The sequence below is a fragment of the Ciconia boyciana genome, chromosome 2 (genome assembly GCF_034638445.1).
Source record: "Ciconia boyciana chromosome 2, ASM3463844v1, whole genome shotgun sequence".
NCBI lineage: Eukaryota > Metazoa > Chordata > Aves > Ciconiiformes > Ciconiidae > Ciconia > Ciconia boyciana.
In genome coordinates this window covers 42,097,886-42,114,812 of record NC_132935.1, presented here as the reverse complement: position 1 = coordinate 42,114,812, position 16,927 = coordinate 42,097,886, and the positions used below count along the sequence as shown (strand labels likewise).

At 38.3% G+C, this 16,927-nt stretch overlaps 1 protein-coding gene across 2 annotated transcripts; it reads left to right on the top strand.

Annotated features, from left to right (window-relative positions):
* The first annotated feature begins 915 nt into the window (after positions 1–915).
* On the top strand, positions 916–16,667 carry UBXN2B (UBX domain protein 2B). 2 transcript variants are annotated; one of them, XM_072852440.1, is made up of 9 exons: positions 916–1,070; positions 3,196–3,296; positions 5,769–5,840; positions 7,399–7,558; positions 8,105–8,182; positions 9,605–9,714; positions 10,219–10,356; positions 12,696–12,857; positions 14,976–16,667. In XM_072852440.1, the coding sequence occupies exons 1-9, from the start codon at positions 948–950 to the stop codon at positions 15,100–15,102; spliced, it is 1,071 nt and encodes a 356-aa protein (XP_072708541.1). In that variant the 5' UTR covers positions 916–947; the 3' UTR covers positions 15,103–16,667. The 2 variants fall into 2 exon arrangements, with proteins under 2 accessions (XP_072708541.1, XP_072708540.1); XM_072852439.1 differs by having other exon boundaries at positions 15,032–16,663.
* Positions 16,668–16,927: the final 260 nt, after the last annotated feature.

The window sequence follows — 16,927 nt, the reverse complement described above, 5'->3', positions numbered from 1 at the left end:
CTGGCCAGGGTTAACCCACCACGTTGCAGGTAGCAGAAATCTTTTTACTTCTCAGTTTCTAGTTTTAGTTTCTGGCATGCAACATGGTCAAGTTTGGTACCTGACTACAAAATTATGACGAGATAGCTAGAGTTTTTCTCAAAGTTTCAGAGTATTTCAACCCATAAGATTAAAGTGACAAACTCAGCGTCCACATTTAGAAAAAGTTTTTAATGCTTAATATGTAAGAGTTGGAAAGAAGACAAAATCTCACACTTTTTAAACCAGACTGGCATTGTGGCACACATGAGCCACCACTTTGAGCGCTGAGTCAGCATTTGCCAGGCTGATATTGTCTGCTCCAAGTTTGCTTAACCATTTATGTGAGCAACCCGGTTTAGTTTTAGCATCATCAATGGTACTTTATAGTTCTGCAGAGAGCTTTGCATGTAAAAGTAGACTACGGAATTCCCTGGTGCCATGGGCACACTCTGGCCATTGGGCTGACACTACAGAGTGAGGGCTGCCAGCCTCCACCAAGGCCCAGGCCGGGCCAGGCCGGTTAGTGGACAAAAGCCTTCCTCCATCGCCAGGTGCTGAGAGAAGGCCACAGGCAAACCCATCCTCCCATTTGTGCCCGCTGGGAGGGACACGGCTGGGCCCTCGCTGCCCGAGGTGACACGCACGCACAATATCCCTCCTGGGCAAGGGAGGCTGAGGGCACACGGAGAGACAGACTGACTGACTGACTGACTGACTGACACACGCACGCGGCCCCCTATGGCCAGCTCCCTCTGTGGTAGCAGGCCCCTGCCGTCTCCATGGAAACAGCCCGGTGGGCGGGGCTACGCCGGCCCGGCCCCTCTCGTTGCCATGGCAGCCACCACTGGCGGCGGAAGTGCCTCGCGGAGCTGGCCCCGCCCCGCCCTGCCCCGCCCCTCGGCCGCCGCCGCCACCGCCTTCGGAAGATGGCGGACGGCGGGGCAGCTCCTGCACAGCAGGAAGGGGAAGTGTCCGCGGCGGCCGGCGGCGGCCGGAGGGATCGGCAGCCCCGGAGCGGCGGCCGCCCGCCCAGCGCCCGGGATTTGCAGGTGAGTGGGTGGGGATGGGCGTCCCGCTCCCTCCGCGGGGCGGGGCCGGGCCGGGCCGGGCCGGGCCGAGCGGGGCGGAGTGCCGGGTCCCCTCGGGGGCGCCGCTGGCCTTCCCCCAGGTCGGCCCTAAGGGGAGCGGGCGGTGCGCGGTTCCCCCCCCCTCTCGTTGCCAGTCGGGGCTGCCCCGCCGTAGGCAGGCAGGGCCGGGCCTCGGGGCAGAGGCTGCCGTCGTCTTTCCTTTCCTTTTGAGGCTGGGAAGGGAAGGACGCCTCTGAAAGAGGACTGGGCGCTTTAGGAAACGCTGGGTGGTCAGCGTGTGGTGGTCAGCTCTCCAGGGAACTGGAAGGGCTCTCCCGACACTTCAGTAGCTGCGTGTTAACTGTACTTGAAGTTATTTTGGCGCCATTGTATTTCCTGATTATTTGGTAGGAGTGCCCTTCCCCGCACGAAAACGTCTGTCTCCACAAATTTGGTGTAAGACTAAGGACAAGATCTTTTCCCAGGTTTACATGGGGGAAGTTTCGAGAGTCACAAATGTGACTCAGCTTTGGTACTTAAATGCTTAATTGCGAACACTTTTAGCAGTATTCCGTTTTTGTGTGTGACTTTGTATGAAGGTTCAAAATATTTTAGCATCAAGTTGATTGGAAAACAAGTGAAACTATTAGTAACTCAAACTGCCTCTATTTTATTTAATTGTACATAATTAACAGAGAAAGATGGATATAATTTTCTTTTTTTCTTGTTTACTCTTCGGGACTTTCATAGGTTCTTGTTGAGATTAACTTTGCGGCAATATGTGACAGTAATAAAGTCTGTGTTAATACTTTTGGTTCATAAGGTCTTTAGTTAGTCACCTGAAGCAGACGGGCTTTTTGGGTAGATGATTACTGATAAAATGTTAAAAACCAAAGAAGCACCCTGTTGGGTCAGAGTAGCTGACCATCCATCCTTCCAGCTCAGTACTTGATTTGTCGTGGCACCATAAGAGATGCGGTATAAGGAATGTACAGAAGCCTGACCATGCCCTTTTATGGTCCCTCAGTCTTTGGATTAGGGATGGTACAGGGTCAATCTTTGCCTGTTCCTTTTAATGTCCGCTTATGGATTTGTTGTCTGTGACTTACCCCATCAGCTTTACATATCTAAAAGATATTTGCTTGTATCTTCAGATAGAATGGAGGTCTTCAGTGGTTTTCTTGAGCTGTCTTGTTACTCAGTTTAGTTTTCTTAATGGGTGTAATTCCTCAGCTTATATTTTTCCCCTGCAGAAAATGCTTCACAATAATATGGGATTAATACCCTGTGTTCATAGCAGTGTGTTTTGAGGGATGGATGATGTTTCATTTTATTTTAATGTGTATTTCTTCTACATAAAACTGTAATGAAATTGTAGCCTAGTACCTATTCCAGTGTGTATTATAAAATGTTAATATCACTTGCATAGCATGAGCAAAATGGTTTGGGGACAAAATTAAGGGTGACTTGACAGAATAGAATATTATTCAGGACAGAATAAGATTGCTAAAAATTATGTTAGATGTGCTTTACACAACTTCCTAAAAATGAATTTGCCAGTGGCATGGCAGCATTTGGGGAACGTTTGTGAAAAACTTTTTTTTTTTTAAAGTATTTGCAACAATGTCTTGAATTCAATCCAGCAGGCTGAATTGGATCTTAATTCTACTACAAGCTTATTTGAGTTATGTTTTTAACATTTCTATGTAAAATGTTTGTGAAATTTATTATTTGCTTCCCAATCTTATCAGAGGGATACCTAGCAACTTTGTTTCAATTTATTAACGTTAATGAGGTGATGCTTAATATATATGTGTGTATATACTCTTGTGGTTCTGAATCTAATACAAGCTGAATGTAGCTAGTGATGCAGTGTGAACCAAATGAAAGCAGAGTACAAGTTCCAAGTCACAATGGCATTAAGCATCATGTGTTTTTTTCATAAAGCAGAAATTAAGTTGAATTTAGAGAAGTCATTGGGGTTTCTCATGTTGATGTTTCTAATTTTCTGCTGATGCGCACATTTTTCATTAGTGTTTTTCTTATTTCTGTTCCATATGTAGTTCTAGAGTTACAAGACTTCTAAAAAGAATTCTGTTTCCTACAGTTGGCCTTGGCAGAGTTATATGAAGATGAAGCTAAAAGGCAGTCATTGTGTCCTGACAAACCAACAACTACGAAGATCAGTAACACAAAAATATCACAGAGGTAGGACGTGCTTTGTACTTCAGAAATATGTTGAATAGGTACTGTATTGGCTCACAAAACTTTGTGGTAGTTACTTGATCTCATCCTTGTATAAAAAGCGATCTGCAGCAGTTCATAATCTGGAATTGTGAATCCCTGTAATAACGCATAGTCTGTGTCTCTCAGAATGCTTTTTAGTTTGTATTTATTTAGGAGCCTTTGTGTATATGGTATTCCAAAACACTTTAAACCCACTTCAGCTAAGATAGGATTAAGATGCTGTAAGTGAAATGAATTGTTGCTCTTTGTTTACACAGATAGATTTTGGAAATTTGCTGTATCAGAAAAATACTGCAGTTCTTTGCTGCTTCAAAATTCAGCAAATCAGTAGTTTGTGTGAAACTTGACAAGTGAGCTGCTTTGAGTGTTGTACTTAGGTCAGTACTATTTACGTAACTAACCTGAGAGGACAAATATTCATTTGAAAAATTTTTAGTAGGTTCATTAGTAGGCTCATATGGGGTGAGAGAAATAAGAAGGGCTTCTTAATGAATTTGTCCGGTTTTGGCAGGTGGAAGGAAAGACATTTATTTCTGTATAAATCCAAGTTTTGCTGGCCTGCAATGTTTGCAGTTCACATAGCATTTAAAGATTCAATGTAGTTTTAATTTTTTTATAAAGAAGTCTTGCCAGTTTTTAATTAATTTCATTTAAATTGTTTTAAAGAAGTCTTTAAATCATTACTGTCAGTGATGCCATAACAATTCTTGCATTTGGCTTGTCTTTCAATTGCTGCTGCCAATATGGATCTCTGTTTTAAAGGAGGTTAAGCAGCAGAAGAGTTCTTAGTCACCAGAGCCATGCTTCAAGTGCATCTGCAAATGCAGATCTTCAGGAAGGAGGGATTTTAGCACAATATGTGACCCTTGGAAAATAATAGGGGTTTTGGTGAGTTTTTTTTGCTTGTTTTGGTAAAACCACCCAAGTTGACTAATCAGCTACATAGAACACAGTTTATAAACAAATAAAGCAAACAGCTCCATTTACCAATACATATCATTGAAGTTACAACTTCCCACTCCAACTGAAGGAAAAGCTGCAATACAGTATCTTGACTACTTCAGTGTGATAGCTGTTGGCAAACACTTGCTCTTTGGCAATCATACTGGAATCTGTCTGAGAGAGATGAGATGGCTGCTATTTGCATGGTATCCAAAATGAGAATTTTTTTTAGTAGACTTCAGTTTGCTCTCAGATGAGCAGTGTATTAATTGCAAGGAAACATAGTGCTGCTCTTGAAGTCATCTACTCAGCTTGCCTTCCACAACTGCAGGTATAGAAGAATGTCTCTGGGCCGTGCTGGAACAAACACCATATTATATATGCTGTCATGTTGTGTAAGCTCCTTTAAGAAACTTAAGGCTATTGGCACAAAAATACAAGCCCCACAAAACCTACAATGTGACAAAGGAAGAAAATAAAGAGATTAAAGTGTTTCTAGTGCCCATGACCTAAGTCCATAACAATACATTTTTTTCTGAGGAAGTAATAAGAAGTAGATCCTACACTGGGGTATAGAATTACATTGTTTTATCAACACTGATACTTAAAAAAGCAATGGCCTGCTCTGCTACACTTTGATTTCAATGGTAATCAGACAAATTGCATAAATCTGAACTAGTTATCTGCCATTACTCATGTAGCAGATTGTATGTATGTTCTTATCCCATGGTAGTTGGCTACCTCATATACATCTTGCATTAATGAATTTTATCATCAAGTACTACAGGATAAGAGCATATATCCGTACAGCTTTTCCTGGCATTTCACAAGCTAATAACCCTAGCTTGTCCTGTGGTACCTTATCAGTCTGTCCCTAATCTGATTCTGTATTTTAATTGTCTTTTGAAAGTCTTTGCGATGTTGCCATTTAAGATATTTTTAAAATTGTGTAAAAAAAGAAGTGAGAACTACTACTTTTTAGTTTCTAGGATCATCATAGACAGGGACTCCAGGACATCAAAGAAAGCCAGTGTTGACTTCACAAGGCAACTTACCTCTTGACAAAAACAGCTAAAATATGGAAAGAATTTGAAGTGTAATTAATTCTGGTAAGCTGGATTCTGAAACAGCTGTTGAGCTTGCATATTACCTGTGTCATCTGTGGGACCACCAGTGGTGTAAAGCAAAATTCTGCAAAACCTCCGCTAGAATAGAATAGAACAGTTCAGTTGGAAGGGACCTACAACGAACATCTAGTCCAACTGTTATTGCAAAATGACTCTGCCATACACATGCCCTTTCCTGCTTATTCACTGAGAAGCATTCATGGCTATGTACTTTGGCAAAAAAAAGTATGGTGAGAAAAAAACCTCCAACAACTTGATATCCTTAGGTTTTTAAAAATAAGTAGTTTCAGAAATTAGATATGAAGTACTTAGTGAAGTGTATGTACCAGTCATCTTCAAACTTTTTCTTCTATTCTCTTGGCAGTCTTAAAATTGATTCTCTTAGAAGGTTGAGAAAACCAGAGAGAAGCATGAGCGATGACAAAGAAAACCAAAGGTATTTTTAAAACAAAAGAATTCATTTAACAATTGTGAAAGTAATTGGGTTTTTTTTGTGACATTCACACTTTGCTCCCCCCTGTTTTTCAAAATGCGTATGAGCTAAGTCTATCCTACAAAGAGCTAGTAACTACAGAGATGCTATGTGGCTTATTAGAGTAAGTGTTAGCTGTGCACTGCTGTAGTAAAACTATATTTAGCAGAATCAGGCTGTAGTGATCTAGGACCTGTACATGCCTTAACACGTGACTGTATGGATGTAAAGGTTGTAACTTACACTTGAACTCAAAAGCTTTTTTGCCTTTTCTTAAATATCCTGAATTGTTCTGTGTATCCATTACTCAAATATTTGAGTACTTCCTTTCTTTCTTGAATACAAATTCTGATGAGAATTCTTGTTTTGTCTCCTTACCACTATCATTCTTTTAAATCTAATAGTTAAAGATTTTCCATATAAATGGTAATTGGGATAATAAATACAGATTTATGTACAAAGGAGAGATGATACTAAGGGATTGCCAGGTATGTGACATCGTAAAAGCAGGATGATTGTACAGCACCTTCATACTGACTACTGTTTTGGGGTAACTGTAAAATATGGTGGAATCAACAGCATTGTGAAGTCATTGACCTGAGAGGTGGTTTCACATGGATTAATTGATTTGCCTTGCCCCAAGTGGTTAAGTGAAAAAGTTAAGGAAAGTAGAAAGCACTTTATTAGTTATTAATGCTTCTTGTAATCAAAGACAAAACACTCTCAGGTTTGCCAGGTTTTGTATTTATATACAGATTTCTTTACAGAATCTATTCCATTGGTATTTAGAGATTTATAGCACCTTCCTCAAGATAATCCTCAAGGAATATCTTGATCTTCATAATCAAACAGGTACAGTTTTGAACAGAATTATTTGTAGTTTAACCTTTTATCTTCAAGAGCTGGAAATGGGGCTGTGTTGAAGAAAAAGAACACAAATTAGCTTTCACAGCAGTTTCTGCAGATTTTAAAATGCCTTGAAAGGTAAATTAAATTTATTAAAAACTCTCCATTTCTGATATTTGGCAGGAATGGAAGTATACGAAATCTTTAAAAGACCAAATTGTAGCACTGTTCAGGTTTTCCAACAACAGTTTTATGCTTGTTCTGTCAGTGTTAGTCGTGAATCTGTATTCTAACCAGCCCAGGCACAGTCGCATGCACAGGACACTCCTGAGGAAATTGGTCTTTCTGGGAGCAGGCAGCATCCACATAAGATGAGGTGTATAAAGCCACAGCTGCATCAGGACTGGGTTCACTTAAACATATGGCCTCGGCCCCTGACCTCTGGGATCTGTTCCAGAAGGCACTTTTGTAGTTTTCTTAGTGAAATCTCTTCGGAGTAGTGCTGCTTGGATTGCTGGGAAGGTCAGAACCAAGTGGAACATTTGTGTGATCAGAATGAGAAGTTTTGTGCCAAATTTAGCTCTTTGTTCATTAATTTTTTTTCTTTTGATGGGAAGAGGAAAATTATGCTTGTCATTTAAAAGCGTTGTTGCTTATGAACATTACTATTCTAAAGATTTTATTCAGGTGACTCAGAATATAGAGGATTACAGATTTCTGGGGCTTCTGATAATCCGAGTAAAATTGTTGCTGAACTCTTCAAGGAAGCAAAAGAACATGGGGCTGTCCCGTTAGATGAAGCCTCAAGAGCATCTGGTGACTTCAGTAAAGCTAAGGTAAAAGTTGAAAGATGTTTTGATCTCTATATACATTAGTCTGTCTGAAACTCATCTAACCACATGAGAGCAAATACGCTTTTTTGTGGTTTGCGAATGGCAGAGGATTTGATCAACACAGTTGTGTATTATCTATTCTCAAATAGCTTGCTGTAGAAAATAAAGTGGGGAGTAACCACACAGTTTTCAGGGGAAATCATTAGAAATCAACCTGAACTGGAATTATATGCTTTATTTTTAATTAAAATCAATTTAAAAAAAAATAAACTGCAGTTGCATCCCAATCAAAATCTCTTACCTGTTGAATTACTAATGTTTGAAAAAGCGTGCAGATTAGAAACTGAAATGCATCACAAAATCTGCTTAGCCTGATTATGGTTACTAGGTGTAATTTTCCACTTAGAAAATATACAAGTTAGAACAGTGTATTTGCTTTTTATCACAGAAGCAAGCTTGCTGATGCTTTTATTTGCATCTAGGTAGGAATTTTAATAAACTGTTTCAGATATTTATTTCAATAATCTTTTCTATGTATTTTTTTCTCAGTCATTTTCTGGTGGTGGATATAGGTTGGGTGACTCATCACAAAAGCACTCTGAATACATATATGGAGAAAATCAAGATGTAAGTAAAATTCTGAATAGCAGGAAACAATCTCCAACAGATGTCTGCTTAATCATGTTAATCAGCTTGAAATGCCAGTATTACTGTAACTATGTCTATGAGAAAAAACTAATATCTAAATATTAGATATGTGTTAAGTAGAAATTGTTGAAGTGAAAGTGTCCACAGAGGACAGATGTTCATTGGATAACCCTGAGGCCTCCATTGTGGAATTTTCTGACATAAATTACTTTGAAATTCTTAGCAAACATTCCTTTCGGTTACTTTCCTCCAGCTGTTGTTCTGCATTCTCTTAGCTATGCTAACATTTTAATACTCTTAGGTTAGGAATTGTTTCTTCTTGTGGCTTGCAAAGTAGCAAGTCTCAAACTGGAGGGCATGGATGTATTCCAGGAATGGTGAAGCAGCAGGTTAGAGGCCTTTGGAAAATTGCCTGCCCTTTCTCTCCTCTCACTTAAAAGGCAGGAATTGAGGGAGAGGGGCGGGGGTGGGGGGGGGGAACAAAGTTCTCTACACTTTGCCATTCATGTGAATGGCTAGAGCAAATGTTAAGCTTATCTAGAAATAAAACCAAGAAATGTCAGGCCAAAAGATGTGGTTCAGGCTGGGGGGTGCGTTCATGTCACACCAGGAGCTGCTACCTTCTACTCTCTTAAGTAATCCTTCTACCCTCTACGTAATGGCTGGCTGTACTGAGACAGAAGCCTGTTGCAGTAGGGTTACCATCACTGGGGGCAGGGATAGTTCTCTAAGGGAAGGTCAGATTTACTGGCTAGGGAAGCCTAGATGTGCTGGACTGCAAGGCATTAGTTGCAGGGAAGAGAGGTACAGGCTCTGAAGGTGAAAGGCTCTGGCTGGAGGTATGGGCATGCAGCAAAATAAGAAGAGAGTGAAGGAGGCTGGTTTCCAGGATTCTCAGCATTTGAACTGAGTGGAGCTAGTGAACTGAGTGGAGCAACTTTATTGGAGCTCAGCATGTAATAAGTTGAGGAACGAATAGTTTTCGCTATAACTGATGTATCAGCAGGAATTTGTAATTTTATGTATTTATTTCTTAATTTATCAACAAGAAATGTTTACTGCTTTTTAAAAGTAGTTGGAACACTGCAAAGATCACTACACAGTCACTGTATATCATCTGTTATGTCATGGATAGCAAATTAAGAGATTCTTTTTCCCCAAGTGTAAAAGTGGTCTTGAAGTAGATAGTAGTCTATAACTTATTTGCTTTTTTAAAGGATTCTAAGAATGGTAGTTACAGTGCAGTGCTCTGTTCTTCTTTTGTCATTTGCATCTTGTTTGTGGTCTGCTACAGAATCCGTTAAGTATAGATCAAAAATTCTATAACTAATCTATATGAAATTGAAATACCTTATTTGTCTATTTTCACTTTTTTTTATTTCACCGTTTTTTGCTTCATAGGTTCAAATTTTGTTGAAACTATGGAGGAATGGCTTCAGTTTAGATGATGGTGAGTTGAGATCCTATTCAGACCCAACAAATGCTCAGTTTCTGGAGTCTGTTAAAAGAGGGTAAGTTAAAATGGCAACGTTTTTGAGGTATATCTTTCAAGTGAAGTGAAGAAAAAGGTTTTCTCCGCACATGTATAATTATTAAAAGCTTCAGGCTTCTTCTCTGCCTGCACCCATAAAATATGTTCTGTATTTGTCATCAGATGCATGGAGCATGTAAAAATTTGGAACACTTTGGTTCCTTCTGGTGGTTTAACTCTGAATGCTACTTGCTACAGACAGCTGTTAGTTTCACATGTTTTGTTAGCGCATTCTAGGTTTTGGCTGTCAGTATGTTCTAGATTTTGACTGTCAGATCACTGATTTTTTTTTTTTTCTTCCCTTTAGTTTTTCATTTTATCTATTATTTTGGGATGAAATAAATTCATAAAACAATTGGATGTCCATGACTTTTAAAGTAGACATATTAATAGTGTCTTCTCATACTGTAGTGTGTAAGGTTTTTGTGTAATTTTGTATTGCAGTTCAGAACATAATTGGGAAACTTTTATTTTTGTAATTAAGGGAAATTCCTGTGGAACTGCAGCGACTTGTTCATGGTGGCCAGGTTAATTTGGATATGGAAGACCACCAAGAACAGGAATATGTGAAGCCTAGACTGCGATTCAAAGCTTTCAGTGGAGAAGGGCAAAAACTTGGAAGGTAAAAAACACTAGGTTTTCTGTTGTGTGTTCATATGCTCTTTCAAAAGTGGATTTAATCGATTAGGAGACTGTCCGAGAAGCTAATCAGATGAGAAAAGCAATATGAAATTATTCTGTGCCACAAGTCTCAGCCCTGATTTCACAGAGAAATTCACCAGGAGTCGTGGAAGCTTATATATGATCTTAAAAAAAAGTTAAGTCTTAGTCCTATGTCCTGGAACTGCTCATAGATTTACTAGGTACTTTGTGCTTTGTTGTGACTGTGAGATTTCTCTGCCTGTTCTTGCGTGTAATTTTGTATATAATTTATTTTTTTTTTTAACTTTGGCTATGTTTAAAACAGGAGCAAAGGAAGCTGAAAGGTGGTTACCACTGTACAAATTTCATGAGAAAAATCTCTGTCTGGATAGAGTAAGCAGACCCAAATAATTGTTCCCTATTTAGTGAGGAACAGGCAGAACTTAATCATAATGTGATACTGGCCAGTGAGGACATACTCTGCTCTGGCTTAGCTGCAGTACATGTTGTGTTTTACTGCTGGGATCATCACAAAGGGAATAGGAGATGCTATTGCAACAATATGGCTGATGCTTGACTTAATGCAGATGGAAAGTATTTTCGTATGGGAGAAACTCAGCTATTTTTTTCGGAAATGAAGCAGCAGAAATAACTGTCCTGAAATATAACCTTGTAAACAGTCTCTCATTATAAGTTATACAAGGCAAGTCTGTTAGCTTTAAGAAAGAGAAATAATTTGATAAACTATTTTTTAAATTTGATCCAAAATAAATGAGCAATAAATTGTATCAAAAATCTCTCAGCTTTTACTAGGATTTGATTAAAACTTCAAATGATGCTGCAAAAAATCTATAGTAGCAGCTGTTTTTTTAAAAACAACCAACCAGAGAAATTGTATATGCTCCCCTAGATGAAATAATACTGCAAAGCCTGGATTGTGGGAGAGGAGGGACTCAACTTTTAACCTCTGACTGGAGCCCCCACTTCCTCCAATTCTAATGTCATCTCCAATTACAGTATAAAATTCATAAATGTAGTAAAAACCCCTGAAATTTAATGATTTAGAAAAGCTCATACCTGGTTCTGTTTCATTTGCTGTCCTGGTGCAAGAGTAGGCTGATGCTCTTAAAGCTCTAACATGTATAACTCAGTTGAACTGATACATAATGTGCCAAAATTCATTCCTGTGACTGAACATTTCCGACTTTGTCCAAAAGTGCATAATCCCCACGCAGCTTAAGTCAGTCAGTAAGAGTAAACAGTAATGTGACCTCAACTCTGCCAATGATCGGCTTTTTCACATAACAATTATAGGCTTTCTAGCATCTTTTCCAGCTGACTTGATATTAGCTGTTGAATTGTAAATACTTCTAGGTTTCTGTTCATGATTGCATTTATTTATCTGATATGTTTGGTTGCCAAAAAGACTTATTACTGGTGTGCTTCTGCAAGTAATTTAATTCAATAAATGATTATTAGCTGTTTCCAATCTATATTACATCTTTTTAAAAATGAGGAAATGTGCTCAGTAAAACTGAGAAGGTGGTAAGCTCTGGTAGGAGTGACATAGGGAACAATTGTATATAATAACTTCTTCACTTGCACACTTGCTCAGATGATTAAAGAAAATAGGTGTGGAAGAGAGGAGGTTCTGTATATAAGGAAATGTGCACACCTGTTTTGTGGCACTTCTGTTTGTTTTGGTAGCTTATGAAATCTCAGGTATGTAAGCAATGAAAGGAGTAGCCAAATGGTTATCTCCAATCAGATTTATATTACTTTTATACTAAATGTAAAAAATTCCATGCTTACTATGTGGTGATAGCAATTACCTGTCAGTATCATTTGTGCTTTAAAAGGGTGAGGGATGCCTGGAATCATAAAGTAGTGCTCCTGAAAGCAATTACTAAAGTAGCTTGGGTCAGTTTAACGCAGTATAATGGTGTGTGATTATTTTTTAATATAGTCCATGAGGTACGATATATAAATCTTAGTATTTCATGCTCTGTAGGCATAAACAAAGATGGTTTTGTTGGTACTTGATTACCTATTTAAAATCATGCAAATGTGATGATATACACAGTTAAAAATAAATGTGAAATATTGCAGTAATTGACAAGAAAGTACAAAAGCATTATTTGTGTCTTTATTTAAAAAGCTGTATTTATACTTAGTTCAGATAACTTTGAGACGATTTTCATTGCTCATTTGTACTAGCTATACATGGTAGTCATTCAATGAAAAAGACAACTGAAAACATTATTCAGTTCTGGTTTGACCCCGTTAATAACATCTGGTTTATTTTTTTTAATCCTCTAGCCTTACACCTGAAATAGTCAGCACACCTTCTTCCCCAGAGGAGGAGGAGAAATCCATTCTTAATGCTCCTGTTCTGATTGATGATTCCATGCCAGCAACTAAAATTCAAATAAGATTAGCAGATGGAAGCAGATTAATACAAAGATTTAATCAAACACACAGGTAAATTGATTCTGCATCAGTGCAGGTAACCATAACTATTTTGATAAGTTTGTGTTTTGTCATTAAATGAATATCAGCAAGACAGCAAAAAGGGGGAAAATACAGCTCCACTGAAATGTTACAGCTCTGTGTCATTTTCATAACATAGATGTACTGATAAATTGACTGTCAAAGCAAAATTCTGTAATTTTGTAATTTTACAGTTATCAAATATCTGTAAACACAAGATATTTGATAACTGCAAAGTCACAAACTTTCATGACCAGTTATGTCCTGTGATTTGTAAGGACATGGTGCCAGTCATAACTGTTCTCAGGGCAACTGAAATCTGGACAACCTCGCTATGTAGTCATCCCAACCCTGGGCCCTTCTGGGGAGGAGCATGTGGCTCATTCGGATGACCCTGTGAAGGCACTTTATTGCAAGGTGTTTTGGAGTATAGTCTGAATTGAAATATAGTCCATGCTACGGGCAGAGAAATGCTTTGGCTCATAATCAAGAGCTCCAGCTTTCTACCTTGTTATAATTGAGAGTATGGCTAAACATGACATGGCTTATAAGTGTAGACTGCAGCCCATATGTGCAAAAGGGTATATGGACATACCATGCTCATGTGCAGTTCTGGCACATAGGCTGGACATAATACTGAGACCCAACCTTTGTTTTCTTTTGGATGATCATCTCCTAGGAATTGGCAGTGTGTGAACTTGGTGGGTTTTTTAGATCTGTTAGTTTGCTGATTAGAGCTTGCCATGAGTTTTATTGACATTTTGGGGCATTGCCACAAATGGTGTTGGCCAACCCCATTCATTTCCCTAAGAGGTTGTGTTAGTGCAAGGTTCTGCAAAGCTCTACTTTGCACAGCGTGGCTGAGAGAACTTTGGGCAGAGGGCAAAGATTTGGGCAGTAGTTCCACCCACACTTCACAGCAAGCAAGGTTCAAGCCAGCCCTGGTCTGAAATCTGCACCATTGTGTTAGAACCCAGCTGAAACCAAGCTTGAGGTGGTCTTAGCATGGACCCAATTCCATGTTAATATTGTTACATGGAGTGTTCACCTGTTTCCTTTTTTTTCCTTCTGGCTCAGAATAAGGGCAGAGCCAATGTGCAGCTTTCTTCGCCTACAACATACACAGACCACAATGAGGCAATTTTAGCTGAGATGCCGATAGGGAGGAAGGTACAGCAATAATTTCCCATATTTTAGCAGACCTGATAGTACAGGCTCAGATCCTTTCTTCACAGCACCTGCTGGAGAAGTGACTTAGATAAACAGTAGGGCTCATCGGGAGCGTCCATAGCCATGATGTGTTTTCTTTTGCCTGCAGGAAAGAGTAGAAGTGGTAAACTTCCCAGTAACATATGTAACCAAGGGTGTGGTGACAGAAGCTGATTTTAGTCATTATTAACTTTCTCTTGGGTGTGGGTCTCTTTAGTTATCCTTGCCATATGTATGATCAAAATCAGCTACTGAAGAGCATTGCTTGTTTGTCTTGAAGGACTAAGAAGTCCCTGCTTATTTGGCTACAGTAAGCCTGCCTACTTATTAGTTACAATAGATCTTCAAAGATTTATTCTCAGCTTACTGTGTCAGGTGAGAAGTCTCAAATTTCAGTTTTATATCTAAAATCTTATTTTTTCATCCATGTCTTATAAAACTAAATTGTTCTTGTTATACTGTTGATGTGATTGTTTTATGAACTGTTGTTCAGAAATTCAATGCCAAGTGAAAGTAGGGGAAACATCTTGCTATTAATTCCCCTCTGCTTTCTCATAACTGTCACCATATATTTTAAGATTCCTCCTTCATTAATAATTTATCCTTTTTGGAATATACTAACTAATAGTGAAATTCTTGACAGCTGGTGTTGAAATTACTTGAATTTCTATGCTAAGTATCAGTTTGCAATATACTTCTATGTTATAAATTTTATTTCTGTTATATGAGAAAACAAGCAACGTTCATTTTAATTTTTCAGGTTTTGTATGCAAGAAGCAAAAAATTCTAGGCTACAACCATTAGTCATCTGGATCAAATGGAAATGTAAAATCAATAGGACATATTAAACGGTTTAGTCTTTTAGAAGGTTTTGTGTTCTCTGATCATCTTAATGTTCAGAGATTTATGTCAAAATGGAATCATACATAGTTTTCATGTCCATATCCTTTCCACAGGATTAAAGATATTCGAGATTTCATTATCCAGTCCCGTCCAGCATTTGCAACAACTGATTTTGTTCTTGTGACTACCTTTCCAAATAAAGAGCTAACAGATGAAAGCCTGACACTACAAGAAGCAGATATTCTTAACACTGTGATTCTTCAGCAATTAAAGTAATCTTACAGTTGTTGGTACAATATACAGAGTGTGCTGTATTGTCACACAATATGTTTCCAGCAGATGAAAAAGGAAAGATCAGTGTCTTTTTATTCCCCCACTTTCACGGATCAGATTTTTGGGTGTCATGTCTTCCAGCTATAGCATATCGAACTTCTTTATTTTAATTTCTCAACATTGTTCAACCTTTTTTCAGTGTTAAAATTAAGCTTCTCTACGTTAGTATGTTTCAAACCACATCTTGTACTAAATGTGAAATGAGATACGACTTTATGACTCTTCATTATTTTGAGTGGGGGTGGAGGGAGAAGCATTTTTCTGAAGGGGACAGTATCTTTCATACAGTTGATAAGATTTGCACTATGGAAATATTTTATGCTGCATTGACAAACAGCCATTTGAAAACTTAGCCTGTAGGTTATGTTTACCTTCCAAGCTGTATTAATATTAAGGTGTTCTGTTTAATAGGTTGACAGATAATTAATGCCCTAATATAACTTTTGTATATTCTGTTTGTAGTGTTTCATGGTGCAGTATAATATTTATATTCTAGTTTTTATGTAATTTTCCCTGTGTCGTTGCTCATATGAATGAATCAGTTCAGGAGATGCAAACCTCAGCTACTGCAGACTATAATAGATTGTTCTTATTTGTATTCTAGTTGTTCTACTTGTGGTGAAAATAAGTATGAATTTTTTTTCTTCTTGAAGTTAGAGAAATGGGAGAGAGCACTGTCATCTGGAGAAATGCTGTGACTTAGATTTCATGAGAGTAGGCCTGTGGTCACTTTGAACCTGAATGTGCAGTTGAACCCTGTGCAGCTACATGATTCTTCACGTGAACGGTTACTTAACCCCAAACAAAAACCACCAAGGTGCACAAACACAGAAGTTGTTTATGCTGTCACTTGCATGCACAAAAGTAGACATGTTAATCAATCGTGTATTTTTGACCTGAATTTCAGGTCTCTATACTTGGAATTTTGGCCAAAGGCATTTTGTAATATTCAGTGGGGATTTGGTTGTGCAGCTTTCGCTATACTTGTTCGGAAGCTGTGTAATTAAACCCCTTATCTTTGAAATTATATATTTTTTAAAATAACTTGGCCCTGCACTGCAGTATGCAGGTAGGAATCTTATGTTGTGGGCAAACTGGCTGCTGTGCTTTAGTAGTATGCAGTTTTATAGTATTTGTGGCTTTATATCAGATGAGTGGATCACACTCTGAAGGAGGGTAAATGGGCTGTATCTCTTGTACCAATATATGTGTTAAAAATGCTGGTTTCACTGATTATTTTATCCTGAAAATATCAATACTTATTTATTTATCCTAAGCTTATAATTGCTCAGTATATTTGATTAATCTTACATTTTTACCTCAAAGTAGATATTTGAGTAAATTTTAAACGTGCAATTGTATTTGAAGTATTTTGTTTTGTAATCTGAATATCTGCATGATTTTAATCATAATTCATTTCATGTGCTAAGTAATTAAAATTTGAAGCTAAAAAGACCATAGGCAACACTTCTTGTTTTCTTCCCAGTTTGTTGTGATGAAGTGGTGATTGTGTTGCGTGCCACATATTTAAGCCTAAAAGGAGAGGAATGAACACTTACTATGCATATATTTTATATACTAACACTTCTCTATATAAATGCAAGGCCAAAGCCAGTATTGTGATATCGATGTTGGGCAGCCTGTGGTTTGGGAATATTTCAGTTCAGAATATAGGT

What these genes read in the sequence shown, in the direction of transcription:
- UBXN2B (XM_072852439.1), top strand. Translation starts at nt 948, where the DNA reads ATGGCGGACGGCGGGGCAGCTCCTGCACAGCAGGAAGGGGAAGTGTCC. An exon ending in CTGGAGTCTGTTAAAAGAGG is followed by an intron (nt 9,715 to 10,218) that starts GTAAGTTAAAAT and finishes TTTGTAATTAAG; the next exon opens with GGAAATTCCTGTGGAACTGC. An exon ending in GAAGGGCAAAAACTTGGAAG is followed by an intron (nt 10,357 to 12,695) that starts GTAAAAAACACT and finishes TTAATCCTCTAG; the next exon opens with CCTTACACCTGAAATAGTCA.